Raw genomic sequence first — 19,775 nt, forward strand, 5'->3', positions numbered from 1 at the left:
AAAATTACGTATACATAATACAAGCTAAAAAAGTATAAAAAAAATCACAAATAACATTTTAATAGTATTAAAAATTACATATACAAGCAAAAACGGTAAAATATTAAAAGTTATATGTTCAAGATGCATTTTCTGGATAAACTGACATTATTTATTCAAAGTACTTCTGGAAAAAATAATTTTTCAATTCGCACGTCCTGTTTCTACATTTTGAAATGGTACTTTAAATTTTTGTGGAAATTGATTAAATTCCTTGAAACCTATGTATTGTAAAGATCTAGTACCAAACTTGTTTTGATAACAAAGCCTAGGGTTTTTTTTTTATAGAATCACACCCTCTAGCAAGGTGCGACTCACTGCGACCCTACTGACAGTTCGAACCCCACCATAAGGGTATAAAAAATAGTATTATATTTGTAAAAAGGATATTGCAAGGGTATAAAAAATAGTATTATATTTGTAAAAAGGATATTACAAGGGTATAAAAAATAGTATTATATTTGTAAACAGGATATAGCAAATCACGATATAAAATTTGTTAACCTACGATACTGTTATAAAATGACTTTTTTTTATAAAATGAATTTTAATTTATGTTTTTTCTGTTAGGCCTGTCTGCATCAGCTCGTGAGCTTCTACTGAAGAAAAAACTTGCCGGGTCATGCAGTGAGGAACCTCCCATGTTTGTAGAGGATCCCCTCAATGCTGAAACGTACTCCTACGTTCAATTGACGCAGGTAAAATTAACCGCTAATTCCTTATTCGCGTAAGTATTTTCAAATCAAAGTGAATAAAGTTTCTTCTGCACCAGGGACCAGGGAGGAAGGAGCATATGAAGCAAGTGGGGCTGAGCCTCACTAAGAAATCATTCAGTTAGAAACTATTCTCCAGTACCTAATACGTATTTTATATTATTTCATATTATTATTATTTTATATCAACACATTATGAAGATAAAAAACTAGAAACCAATATAAAAATAGTTAAAGATTCCTACAAACATGGTCCGTACTGTGTTATTTATTAGAGGTACCTACTTGACATTTACGCATATTATACTTATCCTTGAAATCTGAGCTTCACTAGAAATTTGGTATCAAAGACGCCACTGCTCTGCACGGGTTACTCTTGTGACAGCACCTACCCTTACCTAATTTTACCTAATTATTTTAATTATTTCTATACATATGAATTAAGATATTCCAATTTGTAATGTACATATATATGAATAAAAAAAATTGAAATTGAAAATTATTAAAAAAAAAATATTTTAAATATTTAAAGAACTTACTTTGTGGTTGTTCATTATATAATATAAATAAAAATCAAAACTCCTTTTATAATTTATTTAATCACTGACCGGTTTCTGAGCATGTTATTAAGGCACAGTTTGGAAATTATTATAATTCTATTTTATAATTTTAACAGTGTCAAACAGCACTAGAGCGTATCTGCACAAGAGCGTATCTGCGCTAGAGCGTATCTGCGCTAGAGCGTATCTGCGCTAGAGCGTATCTGCGCTGCGCGTCGCGGCAACGCGAAATATTATTTTCAATAAGGTTTTGGGTTCGATTCCCGGTGTGAACACAAAAAAAATCATTGTGATTTTTCTATAGCCTGGGTGTTCTGTGTTGTAATTCCCTACTTTAATTGGGTCTCCTGGCCTGTTTGGTGCGAAGAAAAAGAAACGTTATTTTAAAACATCATTTTTGCTACATGAGAGTAAGATGATCAGTCTTACGCATCAGGTGCAGATTTTAAAATTACTTAATCAGAATTTTTGCAATTTACTTTTAGAAATGCCATCTATTACACGCTTGTAATGTGTCTAATTATAATTTATTAAGGGTGACAGTTAATTGTTGAATATAATTTGCAGGTGCACGAGTACGTATACCCCTCACTGGGAAGTGGTTTGATCACCGTCTCTTCCGACAGATCCCCCTCACAAAGCGCCTTACAGCGAAGAGATTCCGGTAAATATTCTGTCCCGCTTTAAATTTTTTTTTGAACTCTTCAAATTCATATCCCTACAATCTGCACCTTTTGTGCTGAAGAAAGCCGAGAAAAATATGTCTGGAAAATAGCACTGTCCACGTAAAAATTGCATCTATAATTTCGTGTCCAAATTTACATCGCTACGAGTTTCTGTTTCCGTGGAATTCTTGTGACAGACAAACAAACGTATTATGAAGGGCTATCTTCATCGGTATGTACTGAGACGGTATTAACTAATACCGATATTTCTGTACGAAAGTGTGTATATTTGTATGAAACTTAAAGTATCTTCGTTGGTTACCGGTAATTGAACGTGTTAAGAAAAAAAATTGTGAACATATTCGATTTATCAAAACACAAAACTAAATTTGAACCTGTAGCAATTGCACAGAAATCTTTAATCCGAGTCATCTAAAAAAAAACATTTCGTTATCCAAGTGACTTGCTCTTCAAAGAATTCAGAGTACTGAATATTATTCAACAGTATATATTGAGAACCGTAGTGGTTACACACATAAATAGAGACATTTACCCGAGCGTCAACCACAACTATAATACAAGATAATAGGGATCTGATACTAAGTGAAGGGGTCAACACTGTTCTGGCATCGAGACAACACTATTACGTAGGCGAAAAGGTCCATAACCTTTTGCCAGAATCGTGGAAAGACGGGAGTGTTGTCAAGTTACGGAAGGTGTTGACCTCGCTCTTTCATGACATTGGTCGTAGGGAGTCAGAAAAGTTGATGCATGCCACGGATTGGAGAATCTTACTGGATGTCAAAAATAAAATATAAAAAATAAGGAATAATTTTTAAAAAATATATTTATAGATGACAACCATGAAGTTTCACATAAATAAATTGTCTATGTTTTTATGAATGCATGTATGTGTATGCGCATGGGTGTATGTACGTGTGTGTGTATGTACATGTGTATATATGTGTATATATATATGTGTGTGTATATGTGTATGTCTGTATGTATATGAATCAAAATGTGCATCCGAATAAGTTTATATTTTGTTTGTCTGTGCTCTATATAAATTTGTTAACTTTTATAATATATAAAAATGTAATTGCCTAGCTTGGAACGGGGTATGTACCCTTGTTAGCTGGGCAAAGTGAACATGGAATTGTATTTTGATGAAGAGTGTGAATAAAATAAATAAATAAATTATACTTCGTAGATAAAATTGAAGATAAATAAACTTGATAAATTTAACTTCCCATCAAAATACGTACCCAGATATTGTAACGGCCTTCTGTGAGGAGTGTAAAAAAAATGTCCAGATCTTCTTTTAAAATAAAAGAATGTCAACACTCAACGTGTCAACATTTTTCAAAGATTTACAATAAAAATTTAAAATTTAATTATAAAAAAAAATTGTGCGTTTATTGGTTGACAGCTACGCACTGTGCATTGTTGTAAGACAATGCAAAAAGTAAGCCAAACAAATAAATGCAGATCAAACTCCTCACAAAATATACGCCATTCACCAGTGTCGCTCAACCGGCAAAGATGAGAATCTCTCCAAAATGAGGACAATAATTATTTTATTTTATTTTATTTGGGATTTTTACAGCTATTACATAAAAAAAATAATTAGAAAAATCTTAACAATACTAAAGCCAATTTAAAAAATCCACTGTAAATATAATGACACATAATATATAAGAAAAGAAGTTTAGTAATTGTATTTGTGTGACGTTTGTATTCATGTGTATGTGAATGTGTGTATGCGTGAATGAATGAGGGAGAGGATACATGTGCGTGTGGGAATGAATGAGGGAGAGGGTGCGTGTGTATGGGTGCTAAGTATGAAAAAAAATATTTGCTTAAAACTTGTAAATTGTATTAAAAATGGTACAATAAAGAACTTATGTCCGACCTTTCCACCAGATGTGTGAAGATTCAAGATAAAAATAGGATTAAAATTTTTAATTGTTTCGGAGCCTCAATAATCACTGTGAATTGCTAATTAAAACATGTAGACCGGGTAAACTGTGAATTGCTAATTAAAACATGTAGACCGGGTAATTTCAAAATAACAAAGGCATCTCTCGAAATTACAATTTTATTTTTACAAGCAAAAAATATTATACGGTTTTATGCGTTTGCCTAGCTAAATATACAACCTAAAAGACCAAATTGTCAAATGATTTAGAAAATTAAATTAAAAATGATAATAAATATTAAATATTTGATTCTTGACACCAATCATCCAGGTTAAATTATTAAAAAATCTTCTTTGTAGACATTCAAATTTTTCTCGTATCAAATAGCCAGAGATATGGAAGGTTCCAATTTTCAAAGGTACTTCTGGCTAAAATCTTGGGGCAAGCCCTCGCTGTTCGCGTCATTCCTCTGAAGAATACTTCGACCCATTTTATTGTTGTCGAATCAAACTCGGATTTAATAATTTAGATTTTATAGGTAAATTGTCAGGATTTAGACAGATGTAATGATAATCCATCATAAAGTTGGTAATATATCATATATTATAAATATATTAAAAATAAAATGGGTGTTTAGGAAGCCTATAATTATGGACAAAAATACCTCATTAGATTCTTTGTTCTGGCAAATTGAAATGACAATACGATTACAAATTCAATTAGATAGTACTTACATGTTGTAAGGCCATGCTTCCTCGATAATAAAAGGATTACATCCTTGATTTTGTCCGCTCCTCACGGGCGATCTTTTCATTTCAAGCAATCCACGGTCTAACCTGGTATTGCCAGGCTAGAATTTTAACACAGCAAAATATCATTTAGACTCGCGCTTAATCACGCGCTACTTAAATGGGGCAGGATGAAATATAGTCGTTACAATATACATACATTAAACAACAAAAATGGAGAACATTTAAGAGAAGGTAATATGGAAGTCTATGCATCCATAGGGCTTATGACCTGTTATTGGCTGGTTCAAGTGGCCACTTTACACACTTTTTAACATTCTGCCTACATTTAAACATCTATGCACCATAAGGCTGACGTCGTAATATTCTGATCTCTAACTGATGATGATGATATTGCGGAGAAAAGTTTTCATACATAACTTTTGATATAAAATGATTAGATAAAATAAAAGTTTCCAAAACAAGGGACAATTATTTGGATTTGATCAATTCTGATGTTATTTTTAATTTGTTATGTATTTATGAGTTTAATTGATCTTTTAGGATCTTCTCTAAAGAAACGAGGACAAGGTGGATTGTACGGGGAGCCGACACTGACCGGGGACAAGAAGCCTTATCCTATTCTGGAAGGTTATCACTCCCGTCTCAAGTGCAGGTAAATATATCGGCATCTGTGTTAGTAAAGAAAACAGTCTTTTTTATTTCTTTTTCGACTTGCTCGATGCTGAGCGTCGTCGACCTCGGGGATATCAGACACTAGGTGTATGGTAATCCTCCGTTCCTCGCAGTACTGGTGGGGATTACAAACACCATCTTCATCATTCACCATTGATATTAAAACTTTATGTTTCCTAAACGTTTGTCAACTGCGTATCATGATTTGTGCAAATCAATATGACTTTTTTTGTTTTTGAACATGCTTTGTTTAAGTGTCTTCCTTTAAGGTTAGTTTTAGTTTTCATTTAAGGAGACACTTTTTTTTTTAAGTCAATCAACAGGCTTAAGTAAGCCCTAACAGATTGGCATTAATGAGTAAAACTTAATCTAAACGGTCTTAAAATCTACTTAAATTTACAAAATGTATAATAAACAAACGGTATAAATATGGCATAATCCAGGCGGACATGGCAAGTGTGTCATCGCGAGTCAGGAGTAACAATACCGCTTGCTTCTTGAATGCCTGCCCTTGCTGTAGGAGCACATCGACAGTACCATTTAATGAGATTTCATTCACTGTTCTGAGGATCCTCGGCAGAGGGGAAAAGAATCCGATGTTAGTTTTATAATTTCCCACAGCAAAGACAGGATTGGTACGCAAGTTACGGCGAGGTACATTAAGGTTTATCTGAGCAAGGATATTATGGGCATCTATACAGTTAGATATAAATTTGTGCAAAAATATCAAACCAGCCAAAATCCTACTGAATTCTTAACTAAAGATATGAAAGTACTCTAGACGATCATAATAGTTAATTTTGAAAGTATTTGATCTGATTCTAAAAATTAACGATTTAAAAAATTTACATTGCACCGATTCAATCTGCGTTGTATGAATATTATTATTAGGAGACCATATTATAGAATACTAATTATGGAACTCAAACAAAAAGGTCAATTATACTGCACCTGCTTTGAATTTATGTTAAGACAATAATTTATCCTTTATTAGTTGTTTACCTGTTTTTATTCTTCATTTGCGTGGCACACGCGGTGGCGCGCGGACCGCGGCACCATTATTGCGACATAATTTTGGCTTCTTTGACACATCAAATGAATTCTGAATTTTTTTAAACGTAAAACAGGGGTGATGAAAAATGTAAAAAATGCCAACTGAGGAGAATATTTTTATAGTAATGTATGAAGAAAAATTAATCCTAAACATTTCGGTGTAAAAAGCGGGAAACTGTAAAATTGAGGAACATAAAAACGTGAGGAATAAGTTATAAACTTTTAAAATAACATTACAATTTTTTGTCAAAATTTCTCAAGATAATAATATTATTTTTTCAAACAAATTAAAAGTATTTGAATGCTTTCTATTTCTTTTATTTCTTCAGGCAACTCATTGTACAGCTTCAATCCCTTGTACAATGTGGGGGCGAACCGTTTATAGAAGCGATTATGCACAGCTTACCATTATATTTGACAAACCATAATAATGTTTTACTGTAACTTTATTTAAAGAAAAACAAATAAATAATTACTGTTTATTTTAAATCATTTCCATGTATTTTTATTCTAATATAAATATTTATATTTATAAAGCGCGCCCAGCGGCAGCGCCTGCGGTGAGCCAAGAAACTAGCCGATTATTCCAGCTTATTTTTTCATACAAATAAGTCTACTATATTTTGAATGTATTAACCCCAGTGCGGGTTTTTTATCCTAGATTAAACTTGCAGATTACACAAATTATTTGAAGATTCTTGAATTGGAAAACAGTATTTCAAACATTGTTTCTTAAGGACTATTTTTCTTTGAGATGGTAATTTTGACATAAGACCCTAATTACTTTCATGCGTCATATTGCAGAACATATAGCACTCCACGCGGCCATTTTTAGCACTAGTAATTACTAGAACAATGCGGCCAGTTGACATTTCAATTGAATACCTAATATCGACTGAATTCATAGTGGTATTTTTTAATGAATTATATATTAAAGTAATGGATAATATATCTATATAATATAATATATCACGAAGTTACATCGTTGGGGTTGATTTCATGGATGAGAGTTGTTGTATCACACAGAACCACAAAAAAATATCAATTTATAGTACATTACTTACATTATATTATGTACCTCCTATGTAGGTAAAAATATATGATATTTTTTATAGCTTACCTGTAAATAAAATCACCATTCGCCACTGGTACAATGAGTGTTGAGACTCAGTTGACATTGTTGGTTAATTTTATTATATTTATTTATTTATTCATATTTTTTTCCATTATAAACTATGATAAAAATTTAAAAAATGTGACCTCACTGGGGTTACCCGTGCCGAGGATACTTAACAATATACTTTTTTTTATAAATATTTCTACATTTGAGAATAAACAAAGAAGACTTAATAAGAGAGATAATTAATAAAATGTTCAGACAGTTTTAAACACTACGTATTTATGTTTATAATTAATTTATGTACATCTATATTATTTGTATTACAAAACGCACAATGAAAGAACAAAAACATAACATAAGCTGTACACTTGTGAAGCAGTTGATTCAATATTGGTTTGGGCGAATGAGACAATCCATTTTACTTCTACCTAGCTCCACTATCCATTTTTTTATAGCCTTTATGAACATTTTCTCGTTGCTAATTGTTTTAATAGATAGTGGAAGTAGGTTATTTGATGCGGGTGAATGGTTTCACCCGCACACTAGGCATCGCCTGAAAATGTTTTCATATTTTTACACTTCTCTCGGGCCAGTTGGTTCAGTCAGTGATGGATTTCTCCCGGTCCTCGTCTGCCAACAATTAGAAACATTTTTTAATGAACTTAAATTCTTCGAGGAATTCCATTCATGACTTCAGTCAAAAACTTAGGTATTATCATTCATAAGCATTTAGGGTGGCATGATCGTGTTGATGAACTTAGTCGTAAACTTTATGGCAGTTTGCACTCACTCAAAAGATAACAGAATTTCTTGCCAATTAATGTTAAGCAAACATTAGTCCAGAGCTTAATTCTTCCACTCCTTGACTTTGCTGATTAATTACTTATATTACATATGTATATAAAATCAATATATTGCTGCTCTTACTATAATGTGTCATTAATTTTGAAAATGTTTTTTAAATTGACTTAAATTTATTGTCTTATATTTCACTTAAAGATTCTTCTCATCGTTTCTTTGAATCCCTTAAAATATGTTTATGTATATTTATATTTTTCCTTTTTTTAAAAATGTTAATACTATTTTATTTTATTTTTACATCTGAGCATGTTTTTCATTCTTTATTTTAATTCTTAACTTTTAATTACTTTTACAAATTTTCTTCATTTTTAATATTATTTCTATTTGTAAATACTCACTACAAACTACAAACTTTAAAATAACATTTTTTTACTTAAATTTTAATTTTTAAACAACTTCCATTTATGTTTTTTTTCCTTCTCTTTTTATACTTTCATTAATAACCTTACATATAATTACTTTATAATATGAGAACTTCGCTGGTCCATTAGAGTTAAGTCCAACTGTGTAAAATATTAAACTTTGTAACTGTATTGTATGTTTCCTAAATAAAAGAAAATAAAAAAATAAAGTATGTTATCCAGATGCTAACTCTGAATTACTTGATAAGTTAGAACGATTGCAGAATATTTGTAATTGTTATATCTTTGATCTTCACAAATTTGACCACATAACCGAGTATCGCACGCAACTACACTGGCTCAGTATCAGGCATAGAAGAAACATTCACATTCTATCACTTCTTCAAAATATTTTAAATAATCCCATTTCGCCTGTTTATCTGAGAGAGCTCATCCAACCTCTTTCACAACACGGACTATCTCTTCGTAGCGAGTAGTAACGAGAAAACCCTTTTAATACCCTGTCATCGCTCTAATTTTCTTGCCTCCTCTTTCACAGTAGTAGCCGCTCAATTGTGGAATAATCTACCCACTAATGTTAGAGACGCCCCTTCTTTATTTACATTTAAGTCAAGATTGAAATGTCACTATCTAAATATTTAAATTGTTCCTTTTTACTTCTTCTTTCCTTCCCATCCCCTCTCCTCTCTTCATAGTATAGTGTTAATTTTAAAAAATATATTTTTATTTTGTTAATCTTTGCTTTTAACTTTTGTATAAAATTGTAAGATTCAATATGTCCATGTATTTATAATTTTCTCTAACTGAACGGTTTGGGTAGGTAGGAAGAAATTGCCTTAAGGCAATATGCCCGCCCTGTAATATGTATGTATATTGTATATGTATATGTATATAAAGTGTCAAATAAATAAATTTTCGCAGGCACTGCCAAGAGTGGTACATAGAGAGCAGCAACAAGCCCGGCAGCTGTCAATATGCTCCGGACTGCTTCAAGTCCTGCATTAACGCTGCCACGGGAATTCAGTGCGCTCAGGTATTTTTTATTTCATCAAATTTATAACATTTGGAGCACCAACTTTGTGGTTATCCATCATAGTAAAATAAATAATAAACAACTTTATTTTTAATAAAATAAATAAAATAAACTTTGTTTTTAATCACTAATTTTTATTTTCCTCCGACTGGTTTCAAAGCAAACAAGCTTCTTCGTCAAGGTTTACGTAACTAATGAATTGATTCCTTTTTTATTTTTATCATGTTCACTAAATACTACTAGATGATACTAATTCAAAAAAAGAACTTAGTACAATAAAACGGATTGCTAATAATAATGGATGTAATGAGAATTTAATTGATAAAATATTAAATCAAAAACAAAAACGCAAACTTATAAATAAAAAATTGACGAAGAAGCTTGTTTGCTTTAAAACCGGTCAGTGGAAAATAAAAATTAATGGTTTAAAACAAAGTTGTTTTATTTATTTTTTACTTGGAATGTTCCAGTGCATGCTGTACCACTGTATGTCGGATGCTGAAGGAGAGTTCGCCACCCACCCCTGTGCCTGTAACTCCAACGAAGAGGGTTGCACTAGAAGGTAATTTTAAAACAATGCTTAATATATATCACAATGTGAATAAAAAAAATTAAATTTAAATGTAACTTTCTAATTACTTCTTCTTTAGGTGGTTGGGTCTCGCGCTGCTCAGCATCCTCGTCCCGTGCCTGTGGTGTTACCCTCCCCTCAAGGCCGTGCACTGGTGCTGCATCAGCTGCGGCGTCTCCGGCGGCCGCCACACCCCCCTCCAGCGCTCTCTGCACGCCTACCCACACCACTGATGGTCACCAGGGTAGAGGAGAAGTGCCATCTTCACCCTGGGACTAAAATCGTCGGAAGATAAGAGATAAGAGACATACAAGATATACAAGTCACTGCGACTGCCCCTCGTCCCACTAAAATCGTTGGAAGAAACGAGGCTTCGTTTCGACTGCCCTCTGCAAGAGATGCGTCAACTCAACCCGAGCACGCATTTGCAGGGTCATCGCTGGGCGGTTTATCCTCTAAAGAATTGGTCTAGTCATTGGAAGAGAGGGTATTTGGCAGAGAATTTAATATCCCAGAGAAGGGACTCGGAGACATACAAGATCCCAAATAGTCACTGTGACTGCCCCTTTTAATATGTGTCAACTTAACTCGAGTACCCATTTGTTGACTCATCACTGGAAACTCTATCCTCCCCAAGCTGAAATCATTGGAAGAGATATGCTTCATTTTGACTTCCCTCTGCAAGAGGTGTATCAACTCGACCCGAGCACGCGTCGGCAGGGTCATCACTCAAAGATCTATCCTCTAAAGACTTGCTGCAGATTCAATATCTTAAATGGCCACTACAAATGCCCCCCGCAAGAGGGGACAAGAACCTCTCTGGCACCGTGGTTTCAGACTGGAATAACTTATGAAATATACTCATCCATTCCGCTACGGCCAACCTTTGGAAAAACACCGCAAAAAAATATGTTCTAATAAACCAGCAATTGAATCTGATCTTGCTGAAGGGATGTCTCCTCTCTTATACGCTTCCGACCACCTGTCCATCATCATCCAATCGCCGAAGAACTCTTTACCCCGCCTTTCTAACTCGATCTGCGTAATTAATGCATCTGAACGCACGAATTCTTCTTCGAATCCAGAGAAGAGCAACGTGATAAATTTACTTAAACATGTTTTGTAACCACGATTTTCTCTGGAACACAAGCCTTCATGCGCAAAAGATCCACGCACTCCACAATCGGTGTACGGTTATTACTCCAGGGGTAAAAAGAAAAATTTTGTAGAGGTTCAAAGGGAATAAAAAAAGATGGATGAAAAATGGTGGTCAGTGGTCGACAATTGACGCGGTCGTCGGTGGTTGGCGTTTTTACCACATTTTTTTAAACCGTGTCGTTTGGACAAAGTGAATAAACAACCGCGTGAATATATAAAATGTGTTCGTGAAATTTGTGCGAAAAACAGCATGGTGAAATATTAGTCGTCGCCCAGATTTGGAATACGAGAGAAAGAAATATTCTACGTTTTATTTAGATGAAATCAGTGTCATTAGATTAAATAAATATAATCGTGATAGATCGCAGACGGTCGGCTATTTGGTTACAGGTCAAACTGTCAAAAAAGAATTAGAATCATTTTGATCGCTCGAAAAAAATTTAACATCTGTCTGGTATAGATTAAAATGTCACGTGGACTATTCAAATAGTGACTGTTGTAGTCTCCCGACTGTCGGATCGGAATTAAAAATGGCTAATGGGTGTGTAATCGGCTTGTCGCGCTTTTTTTGAAATTACGCAAAAAATACGTATTTATTAGAAAACGCAGAATTAGGTGTCTGACTCGTTTGCGTATAATCGGAATTATATTAATTACTTATTGCGAACTCGGTTCGATCAACTTCTGCGTTTTTTGCAATCGACCGAAAGATCTTCGCAAATTCACGTGAATATTCCGCGAATATCAAAGCCTAACATTTGGAAAAATACGTCACGTATTGAATAAAAATTACTTTTTTACGAATGCGAAATGCTGTCCTAGCCGTGAATTCTCGTACGATTTAAAATTTTAATTCGCGTAAATTAGTGTTTCCGAGACAGCCTGAAGACGGACATTGTTGACGTACTGTTTATTTTTTTAATTAATCTCGTACTTAAACGTGTGCGCTTGAATCGAGTATGGCTTTCGATGTTTTAGAATTTGGCGGCTCAAATTTTGTCAGTGCGTACGATTTGATGGTACGGACGAATTATGTATTCCTATGTTTGGCAAATGTGTGAAAATCTTTACTAATATTTGAAATATTAGCATAAAAAGTTCGGAATATTTTTTTTCAATTTTATTTATTGAAATCATGCATTATTTTTTTTTTATTAATTTTTATAATATTTTTTTTTGAACATTTTTAAATAGTAGGAATGCTTCTCTTTTTAAAATATCTTAACATTTTAAAAACAATATTGAAGGCAGCAAAAACATTTAATGTTTTTTTTTATTTTCAAGTTTCATACTACTATTTTGTGCAAATTGTACTCTGAAATGTATAATGACACAACATCAAAAAGTTTTATAGAATGTATAAGTGACACAACTTCAAATTTGTACTCTGGAATGTACATATAATGACACCACTTAAAATTGTACTCTGGATTGTATAAATGACACAAATTCAAATATTACTCTGGAATGTATTATGACACATACTCTGGAACGGTATAGTGACACCAACTTCAAATTAAATGTATAATGACACAACTAAAAATTGTACTCCAGAATGTATGACACAACTTTAAATTTGTACTCAGGAATGTATAAATGACAACTTCAAATTTGTACTCTGGAATGTACATATAATGGACAACTTAAAATTGTACTCCGGAATGTTTAATGACACAACTTTCAATTTGTACTCTAAAATGTACATTTGTTGACATAACTTAAAATTGTACTCTAGAATGTATAACACAAATTTTAATTGTACTCTGAAATGTACATATAATGACACAACTTATAATTGTACTCTGGAATGTCTATGACAACTAAAAAATATTGTTATTAAAATAATTCAGTATATTAGCATGTTGCCATTACAGAATGATTATTTTTCAGAGTAAGAAATTATATTGAAAAAAAAATTCTTGCCAGTGTTTGAGTAGTATATAATATTTTTTACCATATAAAAAAAACATTTATTTATGTGCCAAAGAAGTATTCACATATATTATATATTAGAATTATTGTTATGTACACATATATATTAAATGCCAGTAAGTTATAATTTTACTATGTAAAAATATTTTTTAGCTCAATTTTTTGACAAGTGATAATTTTCTTTTTTGAAAAATCAGTATTTGTGTTGTTTTTTTTTTTCAAAACTTGGTTGTGCTATTTATTAATATTTAAAAACTTTAAGTAACTTGATTTTTATTATTAATTATTGCAGTCTATTTTTTATTTTTTTACAAAAAAATATACTGTTTAATTTTACTATCCCTCCTTTACTAATATTGTAATGTACGTATTTACTTGTAAAAATATATATTTTACGCTTACAACTTTCTAAAATATTTTTGTTTGTATGAGAAGGGAAAATTTATCAATATTACCCCGTAATTGAATTTTAAAATTTTCTTCATTGGTAGCTGTTTACATTTTTTTTACTGGCAACATTTTTTGGAACACTAAATTTTGTATAATCGCTATCTCTTTCACTCTTGTATGGTTTACTGCGAGGAGTAAATGCGATAGATATAGGCATTTGTGTGGTGAAAATTGAACAAAGATGGATGCTGGCTTAAAAATAAAAGAAGGAAAATTATTTATATGTGCCACATAGTGTTTTACGATATATAACAATTAGTTATTGTATTATAATATGTTTTCTTAGATAAATGTCCAGGAAACTAACAAAGTTATGTCCAATAAGTTGGCAAAATGTTTGACGAGATATTTTTAATTTTTAAGAAGAATGATGGATTATGCCAATTTATTTGCCATTTAAAAAAAATACTTCTATTGCTTCCAAAGCATTAAAAAATATATTTATCCCTGTTAAAAATAACATAATTTAATATTGTTGCGATTCTTCAAAATTTATCTAAAAAATATTTTATTCGGGACCCGTTTTATAAATACAGAAAAAAAATATCTAAGTATTTGTCTATGTACATGTTAATCGATGTATTTAAAAGTGGAATAGAGATTTAAATGTTTAAACAAAGAATGGAACGTCGTCGAATGCGCGTGTTTTAAAAAAAGAACAGAATATTGAAAATTCAAGAGATTTAAAAATTAACGGAATGAGTTTTTAACATCGCGAGAATGAATACATAAATATATAGATTTTAATATGATAATCCATGTAATTCTTTTTTTCATATACAGTTTAAGCTCAAAATAATCAAAATGATTAATTTATTTATTATTTGATTTAAAAGTTTTCTGAATGTTTTCCCAAGGGCTCAATGGAAGGCATTTATTAAATTTTTGACTGTATTTTTATTTGTTTAAAATTATTTAAAAATATTCAAAAAAATCATTTCGATTACGAGAGCTTTTAAAAACGTGTTAAATCAAATCTGAATCGAACCACGAGACATTTTGCTTTAATTATTTTTTAAATTAACGTGTAAAAAACTATAGTTTATTTAATTTTTTATCGATTGATTTTTTAGTCTTTGGTTCCATTCAGACGCAAGATTTCATATTAATTGTCTTCGCCGACAGAAGTCGCAACACATCTCGAGTATTATACAAAACGATTTTGATTTTTTAGTCAAAATTTTAAACGTTTTTATCATTCCATTTAAGTTCATTGTAAATTACTATAGGTAGGTTTAAGAAGACAAATATTACGGTGTCATTTCTGGTCGATATAAAATTTTCTCTTTGTAAAGTGTTTTTTAACCAATAAAAAAGTTTCTATCAGAAATATGTATTAACTGTCTAATATTTTAAGATTTCTTAAGTATATATTATATCCAAGTATAATAACTATTGTGTCTAGAGATATAGTTAGGTAACGTTAGATTCTAAGCTTAACAATATTAAGTTCTTTGTAATGTGAGGCAGATTGACATTATAAATAACATAAGCATGTTTGAATACTACACTGTACGTTTATTATTGACTTATGTAATGTATCAAGTATTATGTATCCATATGCTGAAATTAAAATACATACAAACACTATGCCTTTCATTTCTACCTTTGGAATACCACGGGAAAAGATCTAGGACTAAATGAATGTACCGTCAGGTATTTATTTATTTATTTATTAATGAAATCATACAGTCTTTATATAAAACAAGGTACAAAAAAAACAATAAAAAAAAGTAATACCAATTACAGATTTCACACTAATGAATGCAGGAGGAGAGGGGAAAAATAATTTAATTCTAAAAAAGTAAAAATAAAAATATTACCTAAAAAGTTCATAAAAAGGAGAAGACATTGTATAGCTACTCTACTTTCTTCCCTCTCTCTCTGCTTCCATGAACATTTAAATTTAATTGTAAAAAATCACAACCAACAATAAATTATTTGATGCAGGTAGTAGATGTAAGTAAGTATAAATTAAGAGTTGAAATCAAATGTTTGAGCCAGTGTATAATTCTTAGAGGTGGGGGTCAGTACTATGCAAGCTCCTGACATCACTGCGACCTGTGAAGATCTATTGTGACGGGTCCCCGTGAACAGTTCTAGCCCTCCAAGCCCAGGTCTATAAAGAGCCTGGCTTCTGTGTGGAAGGCGAGAGTTTACATTTTGCTAAAACTCCACCTCCAAGCTTAGATCCGTAAAGTATAAAATGCTTTTATGTAATAGTAATTTATTTTATTTATTTAGCTTTTTGTACATAATGTTAATTGTATATTGGCAAGATTATTACCAAATGGCAGTTTCTTCCAACCAACCAATGAAATATAAGTTTTGTTTTTATAATTGAAGTTGCAAAACATATTCAATACAAAATATTAAAAAAATGCTTAAGATATATAAAAATAGAAATAACTGTATAATTGCAGTATTCGTATATACCATAAATTACCTTAAATCAATACTATTACTCAATGGGAAAAAGGAATACAGAGGAAAGGAAGAGAGATTAAGGAAGAGAAGGGAGATATTTCTTCAGACGTGATTTAAAGAGAGATACTGTAGTAACATCTTTGATGGTGGATGGGAGATGATTCCACAGTGGAGACTTCACAAACATCAACAGATGAAAGGAATGTAGATGTTCAAATATGGGCAGAATGGTCAATGTTACAGAGTGTGTAAAGTGGCCACTTAAACCAGCCATTGACAGGTCATATGTTAGTATAAATTATTAATAACATATTGCTATGTATTATTAAATAACTTTTCTGCATTCCAATTCTTGACATTTATATTTTGTTGGTTTTTTTTTTTCATTATTATTTTGTATAGTGTTTTGATTATTTTGTATATTGTTTAATATGTTTACAAATGTTTTTGATTTATATATAGAAGAGTCCCGACTTAACACGGAATTTTCTAACAAGTCGGGACATAAAAAAATATAACTGCTACGATAAAATTGTGTATTTTGTGCATTAAATAAATATATATTTTTAAAAAATATACTGACACTTTTTCATTTTTCTAATGATGAAAGTGTAAAGATTTGGTCGCGTCGGCTTTTCCTAACATACCAGTACGTACACGCACGGCTACATTGATGCAGTTTTAAATCTGCGTGAAACAGAATCGTGACAATAACAATTTGTGTTTCTAAACGTATTTTTTGTAATGGCGATTAAAGTGTGTTATTTTATTTTAGAGAGTGCTGAAAAGACGTAACGCAACACGAAATTAATAAATAAAGAATCGTAATCATAATATTTTGCGAAACCTGCTCGCGAGTGATGGGAATTAGCGGTGATATGACATCTAGTTTTTTCTTTAAAACATACGGCAATCACGGATCCAACAGTAATTATTTGTAGTTTTTGCTATTCCCAGTTTTCCAACAGTTTTTATAAAGTAGTTTATTTATTGGTGTAAGGTGATCATTGAAGAATATCTCTCTTTCGTCTCCAGGAAAGTCGATGTATTTTGTGGTGAGTCCTTTATTCAATTTAATTTTGCTCTTCAGTTGATCCTCGACATTTCTCCGAGTGAATTTTACGATAATACCGATTTTTGGGGCCAGTTGATGGTTCATTGGTTTATTCCGATGAATATCATCGACGCCGTTAGGTTGAATTTCAATGCCGACTGATTTATCCACATAAAAGTTTCGACATCATTGATTCATTAATACACTTTCGACATGCAGTGGTCTTTTTCGCGCAGTTCCGGATCTGCAAGACATTGACAGAAAAATAATTAAAATACCGCGAAACCGTCCAATTTTGCCTGAATGGATATTTTGCCCAAAAAGTCTAATCTATGATCAACCTTTAAAAAAACATATTTCCATTTGATTTCGGTAAATTTGGTACATTAAGGACGAAAGTAGATTTATGTCACTAACTTCCCTCAGAAGCTGTAGTCACTAGCTTTACTCAGTGGCTTGTCAGAACCTGTCAAAGTGCGCGTATATTTTTTTGCGGGCCAATTACGACTCTGTGTTTTTTAATATACTGCTCGATAGCAAAGACAAAGGTTTTCAGATTATTTCCTGTTCATATTATGTGCTGTTAGTAGCTTAACTCAAGAATTATGACGGTGGGCAAATTGAAATGCATAAGTTGAGCCTCTGGGTTGTCAATTTTTCCCTAACGAAAAAATGTGTTAGGGTTGTCACTTTCTTATTTTAATAATTAGTTTTAATTAAATTAAAACTATTATGAAGGTTTTGCACACATTAGGTATTTTAGATTTTCAAAAATATTATCATTTTGTGGATAATTAAATGTAATTCTTCTTTACCTTTCTTAATTCATTTGATAGTGTGTTTTTATATTCCTTATATTGCTTTTTAATAGTTTCTGAAGCATTTATCATTTTTTACATGGTATACAATTTGTTTCTATATTAGATCATTTTCATTATATCTGGAGTTAACCAGCCTCCATTATTATCCACCCTCAAATGATATTATTTCACTTTCGTAGCTATGGACTTAAATTCCGAAATAATTTATATTAATTTTTAAAATTGATGTCGTTAACCTTCTTAGTTGTTCGTTAACTCTTGTGTGGCTGTGATGTCACACTAGTCGACATGGGACACAAAACTTGATATATCTCTCTTATTTTTTTTAATGATGAACTCGTGTTTTTTGTAATCTTCAAATGGATATTTTCACACTGGATTTAGAAAGTAAAATTTGTACAACTATGCTGGATGTTAATGCAAAAAAATATATCCTTACCACGCGACGGATGAATTTCCGCTAATTCAGCAACACATATGTATAAGAGAGAGCACGAAGATAGAACTCATAACAAGAAAGACAGAGACGCTGTTCTGTAGCGGGTGTTGTGTCAAACAGATTCAGTTTTTGGTCGGTTGATGACAGTGATGTGGGACGCACGCGCGTAATATTTTTGTTTTTTTTTTGTTGCTATAACAGGACTAAATTATATGTTTATTTTCATAAATTATGAAAAAGGAATTATTAAACAGTATCTCTCCATGTTTGTTTTTTATTCAAACGTCTGAAATTTAAATTATTCCGTCTTTTACTAGTGGTAACACGATGTTACATCACCGCACGCAAAGGGATTATTTACCACAGTCTTTTAAGAGTTAACTATATTCCTGAAACAATTATTATTTCTCACAACATAGGTATAAGTATTTACCATTTCGAAAAAATTGTGTACCTACCTGATATTAAAAAATGTAATTTAGGTAATTATGACTAATGTTATTGGCATGCGTACTTAAATGAAACATTTCTTTAAATAATCAAGATTTATTAATTTTTCTTAAGTTATCAACCACATTTTGATAACCCTAAGGCCTATGAATTGCTTGTATGAAAACAAATAAAGTTTGGCGGGCAAATTTGCCCAATTGTTTTTAGACGAATATTTTATTAATTAGCCTTTGAAAATATGCTCAAACGACAATTTTGCCCTTGAATTAATAATTCAATAAAGTAGTTCTTAGACAAGAAAGTCATATGACAGCTTCATTAACAGAATATCCTCTGATTTTACTAATGTCCGTACAATCAAAACTCTTTATTGCTCAACTGTTCGCCCTCTTCTAGAATATGCCTCCTAGAATTGTGGTCCGGTCTCCATTCTATGTCAATCGCATAAATCACATTGAATCAGTCCAACATCGCTTGCTTCGAAAAATAGCGTGGATGCTTGGACTAGAGAGAGATAATTATTCTTATGCTGAAATAGAGTCAATGTTAAATATTTCTAGTCTACAAAAACGTAGAACTAATATTGACTCCATATATATGTTCGGCATACTAAATGGTATAATCGATGTTCCATCATTACTGGGACAAGTAAAATTCAATATTCCGACTCGTAGATTGAGAAACAATGAAGTACTGTTCATCGATCAGCATAGAACAAACTATG

General features: G+C 31.7%; 1 protein-coding gene across 2 annotated transcripts in view; it reads left to right on the forward strand.

Moving 5' to 3' along the window:
* Window positions 1–11,541, forward strand: part of Spred (Sprouty-related protein with EVH-1 domain) — a 33,407-nt gene extending 21,866 nt beyond the window's left edge. For both annotated transcript variants that reach the window (XM_088227205.1, XM_088227206.1), the window contains exons 8-13: window positions 610–737; window positions 1,880–1,976; window positions 5,189–5,300; window positions 9,638–9,749; window positions 10,220–10,311; window positions 10,400–11,541. In XM_088227205.1, coding sequence (XP_088083331.1) covers window positions 610–737; window positions 1,880–1,976; window positions 5,189–5,300; window positions 9,638–9,749; window positions 10,220–10,311; window positions 10,400–10,553 — 695 coding nt within the window. In that variant the 3' untranslated portion in view covers window positions 10,554–11,541. The remainder of the gene's footprint in view (window positions 1–609; window positions 738–1,879; window positions 1,977–5,188; window positions 5,301–9,637; window positions 9,750–10,219; window positions 10,312–10,399) is intronic.
* Window positions 11,542–19,775: the final 8,234 nt, after the last annotated feature.

Source organism: Micrasema longulum, unplaced genomic scaffold (assembly GCF_059751315.1).
Source record: "Micrasema longulum isolate JH-2025_06_02 unplaced genomic scaffold, ASM5975131v1 h1tg000493l, whole genome shotgun sequence".
In the NCBI taxonomy this organism is placed as follows: Eukaryota; Metazoa; Arthropoda; class Insecta; order Trichoptera; family Brachycentridae; genus Micrasema; species Micrasema longulum.